The sequence below is a fragment of the Peromyscus eremicus genome, chromosome 9, assembly GCF_949786415.1.
Source record: "Peromyscus eremicus chromosome 9, PerEre_H2_v1, whole genome shotgun sequence".
Lineage (NCBI taxonomy): Eukaryota > Metazoa > Chordata > Mammalia > Rodentia > Cricetidae > Peromyscus > Peromyscus eremicus.
Genome location: NC_081425.1, coordinates 60,693,295 through 60,715,680, shown reverse-complemented (window position 1 = coordinate 60,715,680; position 22,386 = coordinate 60,693,295). Strand labels below are relative to the sequence as shown.

General features: G+C 39.2%; 1 protein-coding gene across 3 annotated transcripts in view; it reads right to left on the bottom strand.

Annotated features, from left to right (window-relative positions):
- Positions 1-22,386, bottom strand: part of Kpna3 (karyopherin subunit alpha 3) — an 80,195-nt gene that overhangs the window by 2,858 nt on the left and 54,951 nt on the right. For all 3 annotated transcript variants that reach the window (XM_059273525.1, XM_059273526.1, XM_059273524.1), the window contains exons 7-16: positions 20,143-20,228; positions 18,025-18,111; positions 17,507-17,676; positions 16,514-16,558; positions 6,622-6,753; positions 5,360-5,488; positions 3,288-3,392; positions 3,120-3,191; positions 2,799-2,961; positions 262-356 (exon numbers count right to left, since the gene is read on the bottom strand). In XM_059273525.1, the coding sequence (XP_059129508.1) occupies positions 262-356; positions 2,799-2,961; positions 3,120-3,191; positions 3,288-3,392; positions 5,360-5,488; positions 6,622-6,753; positions 16,514-16,558; positions 17,507-17,676; positions 18,025-18,111; positions 20,143-20,228 (1,084 nt within the window). The remainder of the gene's footprint in view (positions 1-261; positions 357-2,798; positions 2,962-3,119; positions 3,192-3,287; positions 3,393-5,359; positions 5,489-6,621; positions 6,754-16,513; positions 16,559-17,506; positions 17,677-18,024; positions 18,112-20,142; positions 20,229-22,386) is intronic.

Below are 22,386 nucleotides of genomic sequence, written 5' to 3'. Positions count from 1 at the left end.
CTGTAGATGTACTTCACTTATCTGAATGTCATTTCTAGAATTATTTCCAGTTAACAGATAAACTGTAACAAGAAATGCTTTTATAATGTTACCTTTTAGTGAAGTTTTGGATAAAGTATTTAAGTGATTAATGGAGTATCTAACAGAAAACATTACAAATTTTATGTACATTAATAATAAGAGAAAAATTCTAAGTAAATGGCCATTATATATAAAAATTTCAATTTACATGCACACATCTGTATTTTAATATATACTTACATCATCACCAGAGAAATACTGATCTATGATTTCAAATGCTAATTTATATATGTCTTCATTTTCATGCTGCTGCAAAACTTCAATTTTCTCCAAACCTGGAAAAGAATATAAAAATAACTAAGGTGATGCTAATCTGTACACTCTAATTATAGAAAAACTCTATGAACCTCAGAATATGCCTTTCACCACTCAAAGTCTAGGGGCTGGAGAGATGGCTCAGCAGTTAAGAGCGCTGGCTGCTCTTCTAGAGGACCTGGGTTCAATTCCCAGCAACCACATGGTGGTGCACAACCATCTATAGTGGGATCTGATGACCTCTTCTGGAATAAAGGTGTGCATGCAGATACATAAAATAAATCTTAAACAGTCTAAAATAACAACAACAACAAAAAAAACCTAACCATCAGCCCATTAATCCCTTTCTCCTTAAAAATATTTGAGATTCCCTGGTCTCTGAGGCACCAGTTTGGGGGGGAAAAAAAAATCAACCACTAAAACATTCCATCTGACAAAGATGCGATGGAGTTTGTTTTCGGTTGCAAGGCAAGTTAACGCTAATACAAGATCTGAAAATCTCCCAAAATGTTTCAGTATAATCGTGATATCTCCTAGAATATCTTCTGTCTTCCACTGTTTTCTGAATGTAAGTTTTTAGAACTTAATTGGTGGAAGTTTTACATCAAAAACACTGCATTTTAAAAAGTGACTAAGGGTGGTGGTGCACGCCTTTAATCCCAGCACTTGGGAGGCAGAGACAGGCTGATCTCTGTGAGTTCGAGGCCAGCCTGGTCTGCAGAGTGAGTTCTAGGACAGAGCCAGGGCTATATGGAGAAACCTTGTCTCAGAAAAAAAAAGGAGGGAATAGGTTATGTTCTAGAGGTATAAGGAACAGAAAAAGGAAGTTTTCAGAACACTAAGCACTGATCTCCTTTCCAGGTTTTATGAGTAGTCAAGCCTGGACTTGAACCTGAGATCCTCTGGTTCTATCAAGTGCTGCACATAGGTGTGCACACCTACTTAATTGAGAATATCTTTTGTATTTCCAGTGTAGCATGGACTTCATGTACCAGATGCATAAGTTTATAAATTTAAAACCTCAGTATTCATCCTGAAGATCCTTTTTTTTTTAAAACACATTGAAACAGTTTACTTTTAAAATATAATATACAAATCAGAAAATGGAGAAAGGGGTGTCAACAGTAGTAAATGAAAAAGCTTTGTAAGACTACATTCCATATTGTGATTAGTACTCAAATAAAAACAAATATAGCTTTAACACTAAATAGAATTCTCTAAGTTATTCAAACTTTCTGGGTTATGAAATTGACTATGAAGATAATTTTTATCTTAAAAATAAAACATCTTACAACAAGCATGAGCCTGACTAGTTAGACGACCTCCACATCAATACTATTTATATGATCTGGGACAAAACTCTCACATACTCTTTTGTTTTCACTGATCTATGATGCTATTTTATTTATTTTCTCTAAATCATAAGCTGGGTATACTATCCATTATAGTTAACAAAAATGTAAACAAACAAATCATTAAACTACAGTAAAGAAACTTTTAATGTCTGGATACTTTAGTACATAATGAACAGGCACCTTTTAAGAACAGAATTTTTAAATACATGTTTCATTATGTCCTTACCGGAAATGACAATAATGACTTCAGTCCTAGTAACTTCAACACACTTTTGTAACAATCCGAAAAGCCTCTCTAACTTATAGAATTCGAACAAGACACACAATTGGGCAATCATTTCCCAAAGAAGGGTCCACCCAGACACATGGTAATATGTATAACATAAAAATGTGTTTGCTTTGTCTAGAGTTTGAGAAATGGATTAAACAAAGCTTTTACCTCCTTGAGTGGTCCACCAGGTTTTTAACAAGCTTCTACACACTGAGACTTCAAGAGGAATGCTGTGGTTTGGTCCTCAGTATTGAGTTGTTGGGAGGACTTTAAGAACCACTAAGAGACAGGCCTACTGACGGTTCAGGGCTGGGTTCTGGCCCTTAGGAGAGTTAGTACAGCTTTTGCAAAGCCACCCTTAGTTTCATCTTACAGTAGTAAGTTACTGCAAACACTGAATCTGTCCCCATCTCTCTTTTATGCTCTCCCACGTGTTCTGTCCTGTGCCCCCAGCCCTGAGGACTTCACTAGAGGCATGAGCACTCATACATTAGACACAAATTGGAACCACCATTCTGTCTTACACTTTTACTTTCCAAAGTTCTGAGCTAAATAAATCTTTTTTTAAATAAGCACTCGGCCTCAGATATCTTTGATATGGCAGTGGAAAACAAACCAGTATAATATTTCCTAAAATCCATCAATCTCCAGGAAAGGTGACTTCCCAATCAGTATTTCTCACTACTGTATTTTTGTGAAAATCTTTTAGTAATGCTAATATGGTGAATAAGACCAGCAAAATAGTGCTCCCTTAGTAACAAGGTGCTTTCAGTAGATTTTAATATACTAAGCTTGGAGGAACTAGTATTTCAGAACTCCGATGTTCAACTGCTTACCTCCACACTCTTCTATTATTTCAGCTATTGTGCTTGCTTCATCACCAGCCATTATCAGGATGTTCTTTAGACCATCCAGAACCACCTGAACCACTTGAGAGTCTTTTACTGACAGTAAGTTACAGAATGGTGGGATTACATTCTGCTGTACAAGGTACTCAACCTAGATAATACAAAAGAAAGATTTGTATGAATGTAATTCTCTTTTCCCTCTAAAAACTGCAGTACAGAGAAGAAAACATTCAGTAACTTCTAAAACTAAGAAAGACGTGCCCTTGCTGGAATAAGTAGCAGTGACCAGTTAAAGTTTTTCAAACTCACCTGATCTTTTCTGCCACTTATCGTTAAGTTGCTAATTGCCCAAGCAGCTTCCTTTTGTGTTCCGAAGTCCCCCTTAAGAGTAAAAACAGATTCACAAAGTAAATTCTTTATCCAAAAGTCTTGGTTGTAACAAATTAAGATAAATAATGAATTCATGATATGACTGACCTTCGCGAGCTGATGAATGATCATGGGGATTAACCCAGCATCTATCACAGCCTGAACTTGCTGCTGATTGCCTGCAGTTATATTGGAAAGGAACCACACTGCTTCCTGTAATGAGCAAAATATGGGCCACTTTATTGGAAAAACTACCTTTAAAGTTTTTTTCTCTTTAACGTTTTAAATACTTGATAACAAAAATCTCTTGAGTAGTGTTAAAGTAACTGTGTCTAAAACGTGACAAATTGTGTTAAGACCTCCCTTTTTTAAAAAAAAAACTTATCATTTTATGTGACTCTGGTGTTTGTATACAAGTAAACAAATGTGCACATGCATGCCATGGTGCCCATGTGCAGGTCAGAAAACTTCAAACTTTGGAGATTTGGTTCTCTCCCTCCATCATGTGGTTCCAGAGATCCAATGCAAGTTGTCAGGTTCACATGGCAAGAATTTTTACCTGTGATTTAGCCAGTTCAAATCTCACATTTAAAGAGGAAGAAAGCTTCCATCCCTAATACTGTGTGTCCACTTAACACAGTATTAATTTAATATCCGCAAGCCTACTATAAGCTACTATAGCAGTGGTGATACAGCAGCAAATAAAACAGACTCGAGCCTTTATCCATGGAGGTACATTAGCTCCTTTTGAAAGGCAGGCCTGAAGAATGGAATTCCCAAATACTTGTCAAACCTACTTCTACTAAAGAGCTTTAGTTTATTTAAAGCATGAGGTGGGGGAGAAGGCTCAGTGGGTAGGATGCCTTCTACATAAGCATGAGGACCTAGGTTCTGGTGCTCAGTACCTATGTTGAGATGCATGGCGACAAGAATCTGTACACACAGCTGCAGAGAAAGCAAAACTCTAATATACTGTCAAGTGCCATTAGTGAAAATAGTTTGAAGGGTCCTCAAAAAGCTACCACATAATTACCATGACTCAGCAGAAAGGAAATTAAATCAAGGACTTAAACAGTCACTGATGTGTCAGTGTTTTCTGCAGCACGCTTCCTAAGAGCCATGAGGTGAAAACAACCTCAGTGTCAATCAATAGGCAAATGAGAAAAATGTGGTCTATACATACAAGGGAATGACTTATTCAGCCATAGAAGCAAATCAAGTCAGGGCTTGGGAGGTGGCTCAGTTGGTAAAATGCTTGCCATGCAAGCACAAGCACCTGACTAGTTCTCCACATCCAGGTAAAAGCTGGGCTCTGTGACACGTGGCATCTATCTGTACCTGAAGCACTGGTGAGGCAGAGACAAAAGGATCTGCAGGGCTCAGGTCCAACGAGAGACCGTGCTTCAAAATACAAGGTGGGAGAGTTGGAGGGTGAGCTCCATGTAAAACGTGTGGACTGCTTTTCTCCAGAAGCAGAGCTCAGCTCCTAGTAACCATACTGGGTGCCTCCAGCTCCAGGGAGAGCGATGCCTTTGGCCTCCACTGGCCCCTGACCTCATGCACATGCCCACCCACCCCCACACAAGAGAAAGACACAGAAATAAAAATAATAAAAGTAAATTTTAAAACTACATGCAGAAAGCAACTGGGGAAGATACATGATGTTGACTTTGGACATACACACACACAGCTCTAATACAGTCTATTAAGTGAACTTAAAAAACATGCTATGTGAAACAAGCCATAAAAACTACTTAAATACTTAATTATCTACCATACAATTAAAAATAAATTTAAATAAATTTGAAACTCTTAAGAACAAAATTTTATGGTCTATGAAAGAAAGTATGACACCTTAAAGTCTATCCCAATTCTGTAAGGAAGTAAATTATCTGTTTGGTTTTTTTTAATGCCAGTTAATTTAGTTGGAGATTTTATGTTTTGTTTTTTTTTTTGCATACTGGTTACTAATTTAATGATACTGCTCAACCTATAAAACACATAAACAGTCCAAAATATTTTTTATTCTGTGATAATAGTAGGACTAAAGGAAACAGAATCTAAAACAATTATAAAAGATTAAGATTCACTTACAACCATTCTCTCTCAATGAGAAAACCCATGGTAACAGCAACAAGGAGACTGTCACAGACAGCAGGAGGAACAGTGTGAGCCTTTACCTTATTGATTTTCTCTTTCGGGTGTGACAGTAGGTTTGGGAAGTGGGACAGGACATCGCAGTTGAGAACCACCTGGGTCTGCTCGTCAGTGCCAGTCACTATGTTCCCAACTGCTCTGAGTGCTGCAGTCTACAGTAGGGATAAAATGTTTTAAGTACGTTTATAATGAAATTGTCATTTCTGTATTTTTCATAACTCTGAGGAATGTGAGGAGCAAATGATTAACATTTATTTCATCCCTACAACAAAGCCATAACCAAACTAAGCAATGACATTTAAACAACCATCTCATGTGGAAATAGGAACTCCACAGAAAAATTATGTGAAATTTGTTAGAAAAAAGCTTTTTAGGCCTGGCAGTAGTGGCACATGCCTTTAATCCCAGCACTTGGAAAGCAGAAGCAGCTGATCTCTGTGAGTTCGAGATCAGCCTGGTCTACAGAGCAAGTTCAAAAACAGCCAGGACTACACAGAGGAAACTCTTTCTCAAAAAACAAAATAAAACAAAAACAAAAACAACCCAACCCCCTTGCCCCTCAAAACACACAAAAATAAAAAAATCATAAAGTTCTATTTTTAAAAGTTATTCTTATCAAACTGGCACCACAGATTTTAATATGGTCCTGAATCAGCACACATTTGTGTTTATCACTTAACACAGTCCTGTTTTTCCTATATTTAATGTTATCCTGGGTCAGTATGTATTTGTAGTTAGAAAATCACTTTGGCAGAGAAGCAGGTGAGCAGACTTAACAACGCCTACCCCTGATCAGAGCAGAGTCAGAGGGTATGCAGTTGAAAGGCTACTGAAACCATCCCAGAGACAGAGAGTTAAGGAGAGGCAGAGTGAAAGCTTAAGTGAGAAGAAAAACGTCCTGTGACAGAATTGGATGAAGGAAGAGCCTAAGCATCCAACAGAAGGAGATGAGAACCCAGGAATTCAACACAGGGGATGGAGAATGTAGGCATCAGACAAGCACCATGCTGTCTCCTAACAGAACATTAGAAGAAAAGCAATTTGTGGAGACCAGTAGTTTCATTTCTATCTGGTGGAAATGACAATGGAATGCATGCAGGTCTATGTTTAATGGCTTATGTAACTGAAAACCTGAAAAATTAATCAAATGAACAAATTTGGGTTCAGAAAATGAGCTAGGGCAATCCTGAGGTGCATGCTGTTGGAGTTAACTGAAGGTTGGTTGTAGAAAGGTTGGTCAAAAAAGAAAAATCTTGTATGAGAAAAAAAAAATGAAAATACTTACTTGAACTTTCACTTCCTGGTGGCTCAGAAGGGGCACGAGGAAGGGTACAACCCCTGAATCAATAACCATCTGTATCTGCTCATTTCCTCCATCTGTCAAGTATGACAGAGCCCAAACAGTGTCTACAAGGATCTACAAGAAATACAAACAGGAAAAAGGTATTCCAGGAGTTGTAATAGAAAAATAAAGACTTTTCTACTTTATCTTGGTGGCAAAGGCATCCTTGTATATGACAGGTACAAATTTGATCTTTTTCTCAGGGCTTACCTGTGATCACCCTTCATAAACACAAGACAGAAGTCTAGGATGCTTGTTTTCCAGTTTCTGACTTTATGTATCAGATAGATAAAAATAGAAATAATGGGTTGGCAAAAAACTTAGCAAGCAAAGAGCTTGCAAGCTAGCCTGGTGACCTGAGTTCGCGATCCCTGAAAGCCACATAAAGTTGGAAGGAGAGAACCAAGTAGACAAAGTTAACCTCTGACCTCCACACAGGTGCAGCGCTCATACATATACATAACACACAGACATAAAATACATAAAAATTGTTAGACAAGCAGAAAATTCTCCCTGAGTCCAAAAATAATTGTGATCTATTATTCATGTACAAGTACAAGGCCAAAACACAGTGCTGCTTCAAGTCTAGAAGAACCTCAAAATAATCATATATCCATTTTACTGGTTTTTAAGTATGTTCAGCAATACCATTTTTCAGACTACTAAAATGAACAGGTTAAGGAATGATTCAAGCACCTTGACACAGGTCCTCAAATGAAAAGCCTGAAGCACAATTACGTTGTGCTGACTGTAATGGCACACATCTGTGATGGCAATACTTGAGAAATGGAACCAGGAGGAAGAGCCACCCACAGCTACACAGTGAGTGTGATCAGCCTACGCTGCACAAGACCCCAAAACTCAAATGAAGCCACATGCTCATCCGTCTGAAGAGATCTGGTGAACTGATTCAGGACACAGAGCTAGTGTGGGGTTCTCCCTGGTGTCTTCACAGCAGCCAAAGCACCGCTCTTCCAGAGGCCTTTCTACTAAGGGTCTCAATTAAAGACATCTTGTTGCCTTAAGTTTTTAAAAGCAGCTACCTGAATTCACATATCCTTCAAGAAGGCATGCATACAAGTCAGAGGAGCAGATAAAACCACACATAATCTATACCTTTAGCATACTAAGAATCATGAGAACACAATTTCAAATTACCTATAAGAAGAAAATACTTCAATACTAATTTGGATCTGGACTTATTTCAAGCCTGCATGAGATGAAAAGAGCAAAGAGTGAGAGGGGAAGAAAGGGGAGCTATTATGTACATGTTTGAAACAGAAACCGTCAGGGAAGGCATTACAGAGATGAAAACCAGAAGGAACTCAAGAGCTATATCAAAAAAAAACAAAAAAAACAAAAACAAAAAAAACCCATGCAATCTAAGTGTGGTTATTGGAATAGAATGGCCCCTCGTTGGCTTATATATTTGAATGTTTAGTCATCAGGGAGTGACACTACTTTCGAAAAATTAGGAGGTATGGCTTTGTTGGAGTAGGTGTGACCTTGCTGGAAGAAGTGTGTCTTTGGGGGTGGATGCTGAAGTTTCAAAAGCCCAAGCCAGGCCCAGTCTCTCTCTCTTCTCTTTGTCTCATGTATGTGGATCAAGATGCAAGCTCTCAGCTACTTCTCCAGCACCATGTCTGCCTGCATGCCACCATGCTCCCACCAAGCTGACAATGAACTAAACCTCCAAACTGTAAGCAAGCCCTAATTAAATGCTTTCTTTTAAAAGAGTTGCTGTGCTCATGGCATCTCTTCACAGCAATGGAACAGTGATTAACACAGAAATTAGTACCAGGAACTGGGGTATTGCTGTGACAGGCCATACCATGCAGCTTGTTGGCAGAATGTGGACTTTGGATTAGGAAAGCAATTGAATACTTTAAGCGGGGCTTAATAGGCCAAACTAGTAAGAGCATGAAAGACAGTGGTATTGAAAGCAATGTAGATTATGACAGCCTGGCTCAAGAGTTTTCAGAATAGAAGAATATTAGTAAGTGGCCTTGAGACCATTCTTGTGATATTTTGGCAAAGAATGTGGCTGTTTCCTGCTCTTGCCACCCCTACCCCGCCCCCAATCTGCCTGACACTGAACTGATGAGTTTTCCATTAATGGCATTAGCAGAGGTGTTTTCAAGACAGGCTAGTATTGATTGTGTTGTGTGGTTTTTAGTGGTCACTCTTATGCAGATCTATGATGAACAAGCAAGCTTAACAAGGAGAAGTATAAAATGTGCCATTTGAAGAGAAAAGAGAAACAAGGAAATGTAATGGAGCTAAATCCAGTGTTCAAGGAGATAAAAAGTTCAAAGTCCGATGCTAAATGACATAAAGGGAGTGGTGACCTTGGAGCAAGACCCTACCCAGCTAAGCTTCCGACTTGTACAAGGAATTAAAGAAAACCTTAAGAAGTGAAGGAAACCACTGAAAACAGAAAGCTGATGCAAATGCAACTGGACAAGGGGGCCAAGCTCCAGCCCCAACAAGCAGCAGAACTTGGCAGCTTTGGCCATGTGGTTCTGGCTTTAGTATCAAGGATGCAAAAGATGGGTTGTGGAATCTCCCTCCCTGACTAAGGAAAGCTGCTGAAGCCAAGTGTGTGTCAAAGGTATTCCTGCATGGAGGCCATTGTGTGAAGCTATGAAGGTGAAGCCTGGTTTACCTTGGAGACCTCGAGATGTTGGAGATGTCAGAGCCATGGGATACATGCCAAGGAAAGCTGCAGACTGGGTGTGGAACCAGCCCAAGGGAAAGAAAGAATGTTATAGTCAACAAAGCTGGAAGGAGTTGGAGATCTGAAGAGCACTTTGACATCAGACACAGAAATGCAGAATTTGGAGTTTGCTCTGCTGGTTTTCATTCTTATTTTGGTACAGTATTTCTTCACTATGCTCTCTTTCCTCCCTTTTGGAAAGGTAATGTATATTCTGTGCCATTGTAAGTATGGGATCTGCCCCCCACCCCCACCCCTTTTTTTGTTTTTCAAGACAGGGTTTCTCTGTGTTGTGTTGCCCTGGCTCTCCCGGAACTAGCTCTGCAGACCAAGCTAGCTTCGAACTCAGAGCTCCACCTGCCTCTGCCTCCTGAGTGCTGAGATTAAAGGCGTGCACCACCACTGCGTACCTGAACTTTTGACTTTTAAACAGTGTTGAGACTGTTATAAACTATGGGACTTTTGAAGCTGGATTGAACGCATTTTCACATTATGATATGGCTATAAGCCTATGGGAGCCAGAGAGTGGACTGTGGTTTGAATAAGAATGCCCTCCCCTCCAGTAAGCTCATATATTTGAATGCTTAGTCATCAGGGAGTGGCAATAGTTTCGAAGGCTTAGGTAGTATGGCCTTGTTGGAGTGGGTGTGGCCTTATTGGAGGAACCATGTCACTGAGGGTGGGCTTTGGGTTTTCAAAAGCCTAAGCCAGGCTCAGTATCTCTCTTATACTGCTACTGAGGATTTGGATGTAGAACTCTCAGGTACTTCTCCAGCACCATGTCTGCCTACATGCCACCATGCTCCCTACCATGCTGACAATGGACTGAACCTCTGAAACTGTAAGTAACCCCAATTAAATGTTTTCCTTTATAAGAGTTGCTATGGTTGTGGTGTCTCTTCACAGCAGTAGAACAATGACTAAGACATTGAATAACAATAATAACAAAAAGACTGAAAGGAACAAAGCCTAGGAACTTGCAGCAGAACAACACAGCTGACACCTGTGTCATCCAGAGTTCCAGGAAAAAGTGAAGTTGAAAACAGCTGTGCTGCATGGTGATAGGCCTTCCAAACGAAAGTACCTGGAGCAGCAGTTTAGTAAAGAATGCCTTCAGTGGCACTCAACACGTGGAGTTTACTAAAGCACTGCTCTGTGAGAAGAGTGTGTGTACAAGCGTGTCTGTGTGTGTGAAGTTATTATTTGTATTGAGCAAAACTTTTTGATCTTGGGGAGTCTGAGTGCAAATTTGATGCACAACCATTACAGTGAGAAACATTTTCTTGGTCTACGGAAGATCATTAATGTTTGACGACCATATAAGTTGTAACAGTAGACTGTTTTATGTGTAGGTATTATTGTTAAATACAGGGATTGTTTCCAGACCCAGAAAGTGAATCATAAGTTAGGATGGACAGTAGACATGATTATGATGATGTAGGGAAGGTCTGCAGTCCTGAAGCTGCAAACACATGGTGAGAGATTAGAACAAACTGGAGACGGGCCATCAACACACAGACTCTGCCTAACTGTGCTAAAAAAATACAACCTTAAAATACCCTGTAGAGTCTGTGCTCACCTCATTCATACAGTCATGGAGCTCCCTAGTCAGTGAACTTCTACAGGGAAAAGTTCCCCCGAATGAACTGAACATCAGGTTGAACACAGGGACAGCAGGGCTGGGCCAGGCCTTGCAGCACTGCTCCTTGGGAGGAGCCACTTTACCTTCTCATCCATTGCAACAAAGAGTCTGGATCCTTTGTCCAAGTTCCCCCAAACTATCCTAAGGTGTTCGTGTTCAACTATGAGAGCCTGATTTTGGCACCACCCTGCATGGTGTTATTGGCTGTTGTTTGCCTTGGTTTCGAGGCTGTGAGCAGAGAGCAGCCTCTGTGTTGAAGAGGTAGAAGTTAAGTACACATATATTTTTTACTGTGACTTATTCAGCACCACATTTACAAAATGCCTTGTTTCCTTTACTATTGTTTTGAAAAGGCAGTTTAATTAAAATTGTTTTAGTTTAATATAGAATAGTTTTATTAATTATGGCTTTATTTTGGAAAACTCTTGAGTTTTAATTCAAATGTTTGCCAAACCTTCCAAAGTAAAGTGATATTCAGAAACAGTTACTGAGACCAGATGGCTTACGGACATTTCTGGGGTATTCACATTTGAAGATTCCTTATTAATGAATGTCTGACTTAAATCTAACCAAAAATTGCAACACTATTCTTTGTATATTTTCATTAATAAAGGGTTAACAACTTAATTGCAGACAAATAAAATACTTAAAAAACGTGTATAATGGTGGGAATACCCCTAAACGTGTAAATGACTGCAGTCTACAGATGCAAAGACGGAGATGAAGCAAAGAGAATAAGCCCAACAATCACTGCACAGGTAAAGGAGTACAAAGCAAAGGTATTTAAAAAGAAGGAAGTATACAGATGGCTACTAGAACAAAGCATAAATGATATAAAATTAAACTCTTCTTTGTTGTATTGGGGTTAAACAGAGCCTTGTATATAGAAGGCAAGCACTTTACCACTATGCAACGACATCCTGCGTAGAGCCCTCAATTAGCTTTTTAAATGAAAACTAACTACAATCTATACAAGATATATCTAAAATAAAGTTTTTAAACCACCAAATAAACAGAAAAAAGAAAGTAGAGGCTGCAATTCTCTTAAGAGAACAGTAGAATTTAGCTGAAAACAAATGCAAAAGACACTTTATGACATTAAAAATTAATGAAGATGCAATAGTTACAAACATCTATTCACCAAATAACACTGCAATTGCCATTATAAAATAGATAATATACAAGAAAAATATCTCAAAAAACTAACAGCAGGAGAGGTTTGTTCTGTTACTGCTTTGTTTATTTGTTTTCTTTTTTTGGTTTCTAAAGACAGGGCTTTCTGTCTAACCACTGTGGATGTCCTAGAACTCTCTCTGTACTCCGGACTGGCCTCAAACTCAAGAGATCCGCCTGCTTCTGCCTCCCAAGTGCTGGGATGAAAGGCGTGTAGCATCCACCACTGCCCTGCCTCTGTTACTGTTTTTTAAACAGGGTCTCTGAGGCTGGCCTTTTATATTCCTGATCCACTTCCCTTCACCTTCCCAGGTTTATATTACAGGCAATCACCACCAACACCCACAATTAGGAACTTCCACCACACTACTTTCAGTAACCAGGAGATCAAAGCAACAAAAAGCAACAACAGCAACAGCAGCAGATCTGTAACGTACACTAAACTTTCTATCCTGGTGATTTCTAACCTGTATCCTTTTGATGTAATGACAAGCATGAGTGTAAACAGCTTTCTGAGTCATGAGTCATTCTACTAAATCATCCAGTGGGAAGTGGTCTTTGGGACCTCCCAAGTCACCTGTCACTAAATACTAAGTCTTGGCACATAAATGGTCTGCTAAAATTGTTAACTTTCCTTTATCTTACTATAAAAGAGGTTAGGTTGGTGTCGGATGTTAATGTGACACTGCACTATCCCTGAACACATTTAAAACAGGCAGGAAAGCCGGACACTGCAGAATTAAAATTGCAAATGAACTTTCAGCAACACAGCAGGTAAGAAGCAAACACACGAACTGGCCCTCTAGACTCCCCTGTGACCCTCAACAGCAGGTGCAGGTGGATTTCTAATGCCTCACAACCGTCTACTACAGGTACAAAGTCACCTGACTGTTGCCATGACCCCCGTCTACCCTCCCTCACTCTCTTTAGCTGTCATCTCATCCATCTTTAGTCCTGTGACCTCAAGCTTCTCTTGCTGATGTTTGTGTTGTCATAGCTAACCTAAAATCCAAGTTAGAAAGCTGGTACTCCTGACTTCTTTCCCTCACCATACATATCAAATCCAGCAAACTTACAACCTAAGCATATCTAAAGTCGTCCACACTTTCTTATTTCCTAATCCTTTGCTCTAGCATTGGCTAATTTTCTCCTGTGTCTACCAAAAATGTACTACCAATCTGCCTTCTTAACTCTATCATCCCCCCTAAAATCTACTTTCCTTACAAAGTATGAGTTAGGAATACAGAATATAATTTCGACCACTTATTCCTAACTTTGCTATCACCAATATAAAAAGGCTATGTGCTGTGGATATCACTCTGTATAAATAAAACACTGATTGGCCAGTAGCCAGACAGGAAGTATAGGCGGGACTAGCAGAGAGGAGAGAGCAAAAGGAGAGGAAGGCAGAGGAGAGGAGACACGAGCTGCGGTTCAGGGAGCATCATGTAGAAGCAACAGGTAAAGCCACGGAACACGTGGCAACATATAGATTAACAGAAATGGGCTTAGTATAAGAGTAAGAGCTAGACAATGGTAGGCCTGAGCTAATGGCCGAACAGTTTAAATAATATAAGAGTCTGTGTGTTTATTTTATAAGTGGGCTCCGGGACTGGTGGGACTTGCCGAGAGCTGGAGAAAAATTCTCCAGCTACAGCTATGCGAGCTTTATTATTTTATCCAAGGCCCTGTATGATCTACAATCTGTTTGATCACTGCCTTATCCAACTCAAATCTTATATATCTATTGCTCTGACTTAAAAGGAAAAAAAGAAATAGTGGGTTCATGAAAGGAGTCAACATAAGACTACCTTTCAGAATGAGTTTCACTAATTAGGAAAGAACAAGAAAGCCTCACAACCACAAATGGGGGTGGGGTGTGTGCATGCCCGGGCCTTGAAGTGGGAATATATTAGAAGAGACAGAGCATGGGCAATCACGATGGGACCTTGAACAAAGACAGCCTCCCCTTCAATTCCCAAAGGAGTCTCAGCAGGAGAGTTAAAGGACATAAAAAGTATGACAAGGGTTCCAAAGCAAAGAGCCTTAAAAAATCCTCAGAACAAAGGGAGTTTCTGATTTTTATAGGTTGCCAGAGGGGCATGCAGACTTCCTATCATATGACCCAGTTTGGTGGGGCCTGTGCACAGAGGCAGGCACTAGACAGGACCATGAGCTTCTCTTGCAGCTGCTAGTGAGGGGTGCTAAGGCCACAGCAGATTGCTTTCTTACCAACTTTCCACTGGGGTGGTGGATAGGGGGTGTAGAGGACTTGCTTTCCCGCCTAGCCTGAGACACAGCAGATGTCTGTCAGTCCTTTGTTCTAAGGGGTGGACAGCAGAGAGGTGTGACCCCCAAATCAGGTCACACCTCTCTGCCACAGGGTCTGTGATCTTAACATCTGTTACACTTACACTGCTTTGTCGGTTCTCCGTTCTTTGCTTCAAAACTTCAAACACAAAGAACTCCTTTGGGCTGAATTTTAGCACTTTCTAAAATATAGCCTTACCTATGAAATCTTATTCAATGCCCATGGTTTCATCAGTCCCTCATAATCTGCAATCTTCAATCTATGCTGGAAAATACTCTCACAGAAAAAGCTCTATAATTCTGGTCACTTTCCTTAGCTGTGCCTATTACTACTGTTCACGCTTTCATCAACTTCAAGTTATTATAAGTAAATAACTGCCTTCGTAAAATTTCCCTGCTACAAGTCATACGTTTTCTCAGCTGGCTGTTACACATATAAATGTTTTACTTATCTATCAGAAAACCTTCTATAGGCTTCACTCATTACAAGACAAAGCCCAAAGTTTTTTTTTTTTTGGTTTTTCGAGACAGGGTTTCTCTGTGTAGCTTTGCGCCTTTCCTGGAACTCACTTGGTAACCCAGGCTGGCCTTGAACTCACAGAGATCCGCCTGGCTCTGCCTCCCGAGTGCTGGGATTAAAGGCGTGCGCCACCACCGCCCGGCAAAGCCCAAAGTTTTTAAACATAGGACTCAAGATTGCAGATGAACTCCACTTCAAGCTTGAGTCTATTGTACTCTCTAAAACCTCAGTGTATTCAAGTTGTCAATGTTCCTGAAACGAGGCTCACACTGACAAAACAACAAACAAACAAAAACAACAAACCACTCAAGCTAACTCTATGACTTCAGACAGAAATATCATGTCATAGGACTTTTTATGAACTAAACGGATTGACATATGGCAAGTGTATAAAACAGTGTTCCACACATTTTAAACCAAAGATAGATGTCATCGTGACCATTCTTGCCACAATTTCCTTGTATTTTATAATGCTATAAGTACTTTGTTTTGTTGTGGGTTTTGTTTTCTTTTGACAAGATCTCATGTAACTCAGGCTGGCTTTGAACTCCTGATCCTTCTCCTCTGCCTCCCAAGTGCTAGGTATATACCACCACACCTGGCTCTTATAATATTCATTTCAAATGTTACTTCCTTGGTATTATTTTTGAATTTGCCAAATAAAATTAAACGGACTTCCATAGTCAGCACTTTGGTTATTTCTCTATTATACTTTCTTGTTTGTTTTTACATCACGTTGTATGTTTGTGAGATCATAGTATAGGCCATGGATCTGGCTTTACTTCTGTCATGGCAATTAGTTTTGTATGACCATAGTGGTTCATAAAATTTTACCATTCTATAAATACCTGAACTTGAAAAAAAACACTATAGCAGCACCCCCATTTGTAGGGACAAGTTATAATACCCCACATGGATGCCTGAGACAGCACAGCATATCTATACATATACATAGATAGATGTGTATGTTTTCTTATACATACATATAAGATAGTTTAATTAGCAAATAAGGCAGATAAAGAAATTAACAATTAATGATAAAATAGAGCAATGATAGCCATATACTATAAAATTATTTAAAATGTATTAATAATTTATTCTGAAGTTTTTCATTTAACATTTTAAGACTGAAACTTTGGAAAGTGAATGCACAGAAAGAGAGACCTCCGTCTTTAATCACCTCACAGATCAACAAATCAGCACATTTGCTGACAGAAAGATTAAAAACAAAAATTGTATCAATCTGATTTAAACTTACTCTCATTCTCCAAAACCACAGAAAGAGCGAGAGAGAGAGACAGAGACACACACACACACACACACACACACACACACACACACACACACACACACGGATGGACGCGGATGGATGGCCAGACAGACAGACAGACAGACTATACTCCAGCACTCATTTAAAAACCACTTCTGGTCCCATCAAGAGACAAACCCACACTGACAACACCACTTTACTCACATTTATGTCCGTATGGTATATGAGGACACACAAAGCTGGCAAAATCTGAGGAGAGAAGATAAATAGTAACACTAGTTGATGGACATGTCTTTTATAAAAAACAAACTGTGACACAAAAAGCAGTAACTACTTAAAAACCATGTGAAATTTGTTTGAATATCTATTTTAATAAATTCAATCTGAAAAATAAAAAAGCATATTTCAAGTGTCTAATTAAAAGATCCAAATAAATCTGACCAAGATTAATACTCCTTTAAAAGAAAGTCTATTATTGCCAGAGATCTTATTTATGACATAAAATGTCAGGTGAGAAGAATGGAGATGTCAGCATACAGTAATAGTCAAGAGAAATTACTTTCCACAGTTATCGTCTAAATTTTTATTCAATAAGCTGCTTGAGAAGAACAATAGCTTTCGTCAAGAAAACGACACCCAGTACAAGGTATAAGTTTGTTTGTTGACCCTGAGCCTAACAGCTCTTTACAAGTCCAGAGCAACTGAAAATGGCTGCTAGGGACTCACACTAAGAACAGTGTCTTAACAAATGGTACAGACACAGACTATAAAGATACAGAGTCACCAACTCTCTATACAGTCGAGCTAGATTAAAGGTTTTATAGGATTTTTAAAATTTAAAGTAGACCACATTTCTAAGAACATCAATTTTGTCAGAAATCAATGGACTGAATGCAAATTCACTCAAATTATTTGCATATTTCTTAGCATTAAATCCGTAAGGCAATACAGCAAAACTGGCTCCCCTCTTCCCCCACTGAATTAACGTTTTCTCTTCATGAAAATAATGCATTAAAATGGACTGACATTCTTTTTGCTTTTGTGCAACACCCAACTTGACATACAGTATGTTATACTTAAAAACAAAAGAACCTTCATACTTTTAATGAAATCAGAATATGCTCATTATATTCCCTGTGTATGAATAAAGCTTAAACAGGGAAATAAACCATCTCGCCTTTACAATTCTGCATTTACCTCCTGAACTGTCTCCATAGGCGGTGGGGGGTCCTTATTCCTGCAGAGATTGACAATGACCCATGTGACGTTCCGAAGGAAGGTGATGGGAATGGAGGGGTTGATGAAGGACAGAAGAGGTTTGACAACTCCCAGTGATATGACATAATCTCTACATTGAGGACCATCACCTACAGAAATGAAAATTGTATTTAAAAAAAAATTACAGTCAGGATGAGAAAGTCTGAAATGTGTGCAATGGCTCATGTTGGGACACTGATGCTCTATGTTTCCTCACCAGTAGTCGGACATCAAGCGTTGCTTTCCACGATTTTGATTTGAGGAACACAAATTTAACCACTACTGACACAAATTACATATTCCTTTTACACTTAAGAACCACCTTACAAATGTTTATGAATACAGTCAACTCACATGAAATTCAGAGGAAACATAGTGTATAATGGCTATGCCAATGTAGGAAAAAAGTTAATTTAAGATTCTCAAGTCAAGTCTTTTCAAACCTAAATTCAGCTTACCTATAATGTTTCCCAAAGCCCACACCGCTTGTTCACAAACATTCTGATGTGGGGAATGGAGGAGTCGCAGAAAAAGTGGCACTGCATCTGTACGTAAGAAAAACTGGGTTATCTACTGTGTTCACAGATTCCAACCCAAGTAGCTTAATAAAATATTCACAGTTCATTGCAACACAAATGTGGCAAGGATACACAAAAATAACTAATTTTAGTACTTTTAACCTGCTAATACTTGAGCAATAAAGCACCCAACAGAGCCCAAAGCATGCTACTATGCCATCAACTAAAAAAAATGCATGAAATCTTTTAATTTTTAAAAGATTCCATCCCAAACATGCATCCTGAACCATAATACTTATTTTCAATATAATTCTAATGTCTAATATGATTGATCAAAACCTATTAACCATATTTACCAAATAATTTAAAATAATCACAATTCTTATTCTATCTTTATTTTTTATATATACGGGTGTTTGGCCTACATGTATATATCTGTGCATTACAAGTGTCTGTGGAGGCCAGAAGAGGGTGCCTCTAGAACTGGAGTTACAGATGGCTGTGAGCTGTTGTGTGTGTGTGTACACGCGTGCGTGTGCACACACTGGGAATGGAACCTGGATCCCCTGGGAAAGTAGTCAGTGCTCTTAACTGTGGAGAAATCTCTCTACTCCCTAAATTTCTTACTCTATTATACCCTACACATTATCATTATAACCAACCTCAAAATAAGTTCACTTTTTCTTAAACTTTCTACTCTTGTGCTAGCTCTAGGATATTTAGCTCTACTTCTACACTACTTAGATAATGTACTTGGCCTTTTTATTAAAAATAACTTATACTTTAGAAGAATGTATCACTGTAAGTATATGCTAATTACTAGCACTTCTGCAGGACTACATGCCCGTCACTCCTTAAAGAGCTTTCCTGTCTCTAGCAACCACTAACTACTTACTCTTCTAGTACTCAGCACCCCAGAACCGGGCACTCACTAAACAGCTGCCTTTTCTATTTACGCAGTTGTTGATTCTGGACATTTCAAAGAAATCACACTGAATGTGATTTTTTTATGTCTGATTTCTCTCACTTCGTGACTTTGCAGTTCACCTATGATGTCACAGGTACCAATGCTTTATTCTTCTAGACTGTTAAATAATATCCTGCTGCATACATTTTATTGATCCATTAATAGTGGACTTCTGAGTAACTATGACTGATGCTGCTGTGAACATGTGTGTACAAGTCATTGTATGCAAGAACTGGGGACACACGGCAAACTCCATGAGTAGCTTTTTTTAAGAAAAAACAAACTAATATTCAAAGCATTTATATTTCCACCACTGATAAATTCAGTTTATAATGAAAGTAAAATTCTATAGTTAACCTTACCTCCTAAAAACTTGCTCACTACTATAAATAACTAGCACCAAATTAGAAAATTTTCTAAGCTATGTTAATTTCAGCCACAAAATCAGTTTATCTTAAAATAAGCAAGTTTGCCAATGCACCACGTACAGTGGCACACACCTCTAATCCCAGGACTTAGGAGGCAGAGGCAGGCTGATTTCTGTGAGTTTAAGGCCAGCCTGGTCTATATAACAAGTTTCAGGTCAGCCAGGGATACACAGTGAGGACCTGTCTCACAATTAAAAAAAGAAAAATGAACCAGGGTATGTGAGCCAGGTGTGACACCTGTAATCCCAGCACTCAGAACACTGAAGCAGGAGGATCCTGAATTTAAGATCAGGTGGGGACTACACAAAAAGCTCAAAGACAGACCCGGCTACACACCAAGACCCTGCCCTGCCCCGCCCTGCCCCACACCCCCAAACAAGTATATGCTGTAACATGAAAGGCCTAAGCTATTCAGCATACTTAGAAGGTATTAAAAACAAGACACTTCAATCCTGTTATTAGGGGATGGTCTCTACCCTGAAAGTCTATTCTCTTTCTCGGTCCAAAATAACAATTATGACATTTTAATAATACTTATGGAAAAGATAAAAAAATCATTAATAACATTAAAAACTTATACTGTAACTTTAAAATAGTCTAAGATGAAATTCAGTCATTAGTATAAAACCCACTGTCACCATTAAAAAGAAAGATTTGACTTACTAGACTGTACAACAGCTTGAGTCTGTGCAGAAGTTCCTGATGCTATATTAGTTAGTGCCCAAGCAGCTTCAAACTGTAATGAAGGACTGTTAAAAATAAAATAATCCTTTAGACATGGAACTACCACCTTAACTTACAAGCCTCAAATCTACACAACCCTCTTATGTGGTCTTTCAATTTCACCTTGTTATATTCATCACCAGCTGCCCATCTCTATCTACCTATCCATCTGACTGCTTCTCCAACAGTCACTACAAACCTGCCTTCTTTATGTCCACCAATAGTTGCAGCACTTAGCCAATTATGTCTCTTGACTCCTCCTTACTCAAAAACATCTAATGAATGGGTCATGACAACTTTACCTCTCGAATATTCCTTGTATATACAGAGAAACCCATGATCACTGTATGAGCCAAAGTTCTCACATCACTTCAATACAGCTGCAGCCTCCAGACTAGTCTTAAATCTGGGACCCCCATCTGACTACACTACACCATTTGGGTTACATTACCAACTATAGCTATTTATAAGCCTGCATAATTCTGCAGTTAAAGTATTAGAACTGAGACAGTCATGGAAGACCCAACAAAGAAAGTAAAACTCAAATTCACTCTTGTAAATTGGATTTTAAACAGCAGGCACTGACAATCTACACTAAAAAGGACACCATAGGTTGGGTGATAATATGTATGGACGATAAGAAACAGATCAAGAAAGCTAAAGTTAAGGATGCACAAAAAAGAAACTGTGTGCATGTGAATGTTGGGGGGAAGAAGTATGGTCTGTACCACAAATTCTAGGCTTCAGAACTTGGAATTTATTCTACTGAGAAAAGGAGTAAAGTCAGGCATAGTCACACACACCTTTAATCCTAGCATTTGGGAGGCAAGTGCATCTTTGTGAACTGGAGGCTAGCCTGGTCTACATAGTGAGCTCCAGGCTAGCCAGGGCTACACAGTGAGGACCCTGTCTCAAAAAAAGAGGAGGGGGGAGATAGACAGACAGAAGAAAGGGAAGGGTAATGGGAAAAAAAAGGGGGTGGAGAGTAAAGCCGGGTACAGGCCTGCAATTTTAGATATGAAGCAAGTGGGGGGAAAGGAACGATGGTAAATTCACAGATTGCCTGGCCTACAGAGCCAGTTCAAAGTGGCCTACCCAGGTCAATGAACAAAAAGCTAAAACAGAAGCAATGGCCGGAGATATAGCCCAATGGTGGAGTACTGCCTGCCCTGTATGAGGATCCAGTGGGGGGGTGGGGGGGTTAGAGTTAGAGTCAACAGCATGTAAAATGGATAAAAGAGGTTAAAGGCCCAGAGCTGGGAACCAAGAACAAAAAGGAGCCTAAGTGGTAGATGTAAAATGGAATTTCATTTTTTAAACAGCTGGAATAAAATTAATCTTTGCTCAAACTCTGCTCTGGAAAATACATAGCAGTTTTTTAAGGTGATAAGTACAGGACACATCTTAATCAAAGTATCCCTTGATCCCAAAGAGACTGAGACTTTCCAGACCTCACAGCTCCACTGATAATTCCCCTTGAGATCACTTAAGACAGTGTACTTAGCCTGCTAGCCCCTAGGAGTTTTGCCTCTTTAAATTTAATTTGCCTTTAAGAGAATGATGTAACCAACCTTACTATATGCCTTGGATTGTTCATGCAATCAGCTTTTACAACCTAAGCTAATGCAAAGCTTTACTCTTAAGTTATGTACTCTTCCACACTCCTGACCCAGAATTTGTGTGTGTGTGTGTGTGTGTGTGTGTGTGTATGTGTGTGTTGGTAATCACTTGCTGAAAATATTGACCAGGTTAGAAGCAACCTTCCACACACAAATATTCACCATAAATGTTGAAAACAACCTGTGAATACAGCTTGATCATGTGTTTGCAGTACTGTTTGCCCGGGTCAGTTGAATTCCTCATCCCTTTCCCAATGCCATGTTTACTGTGCTGACCAATACAGAGTAAAAGCCCTTTGTTAGGGACAGACACAAGGACAGGGGCAGATTCAGACCCATATAACAGGCAGATTACAGATAGGCCAGTAACCGGAGTGTACATACAGATGGAAGACACAAGGAGAATAATGAAAATTCAAATTTGGGCTTACTCTTTGTCAAATTAATCTAAAAGGAAGTGGCTTTGTTTTCACTCCTTATTGCACCATCAATGCATTTTAGTGTTTACCGAGGTTATCTCAAATGCATTAACAGACACAGTTAAGGCCCTAGAGGTAGAGGGAGT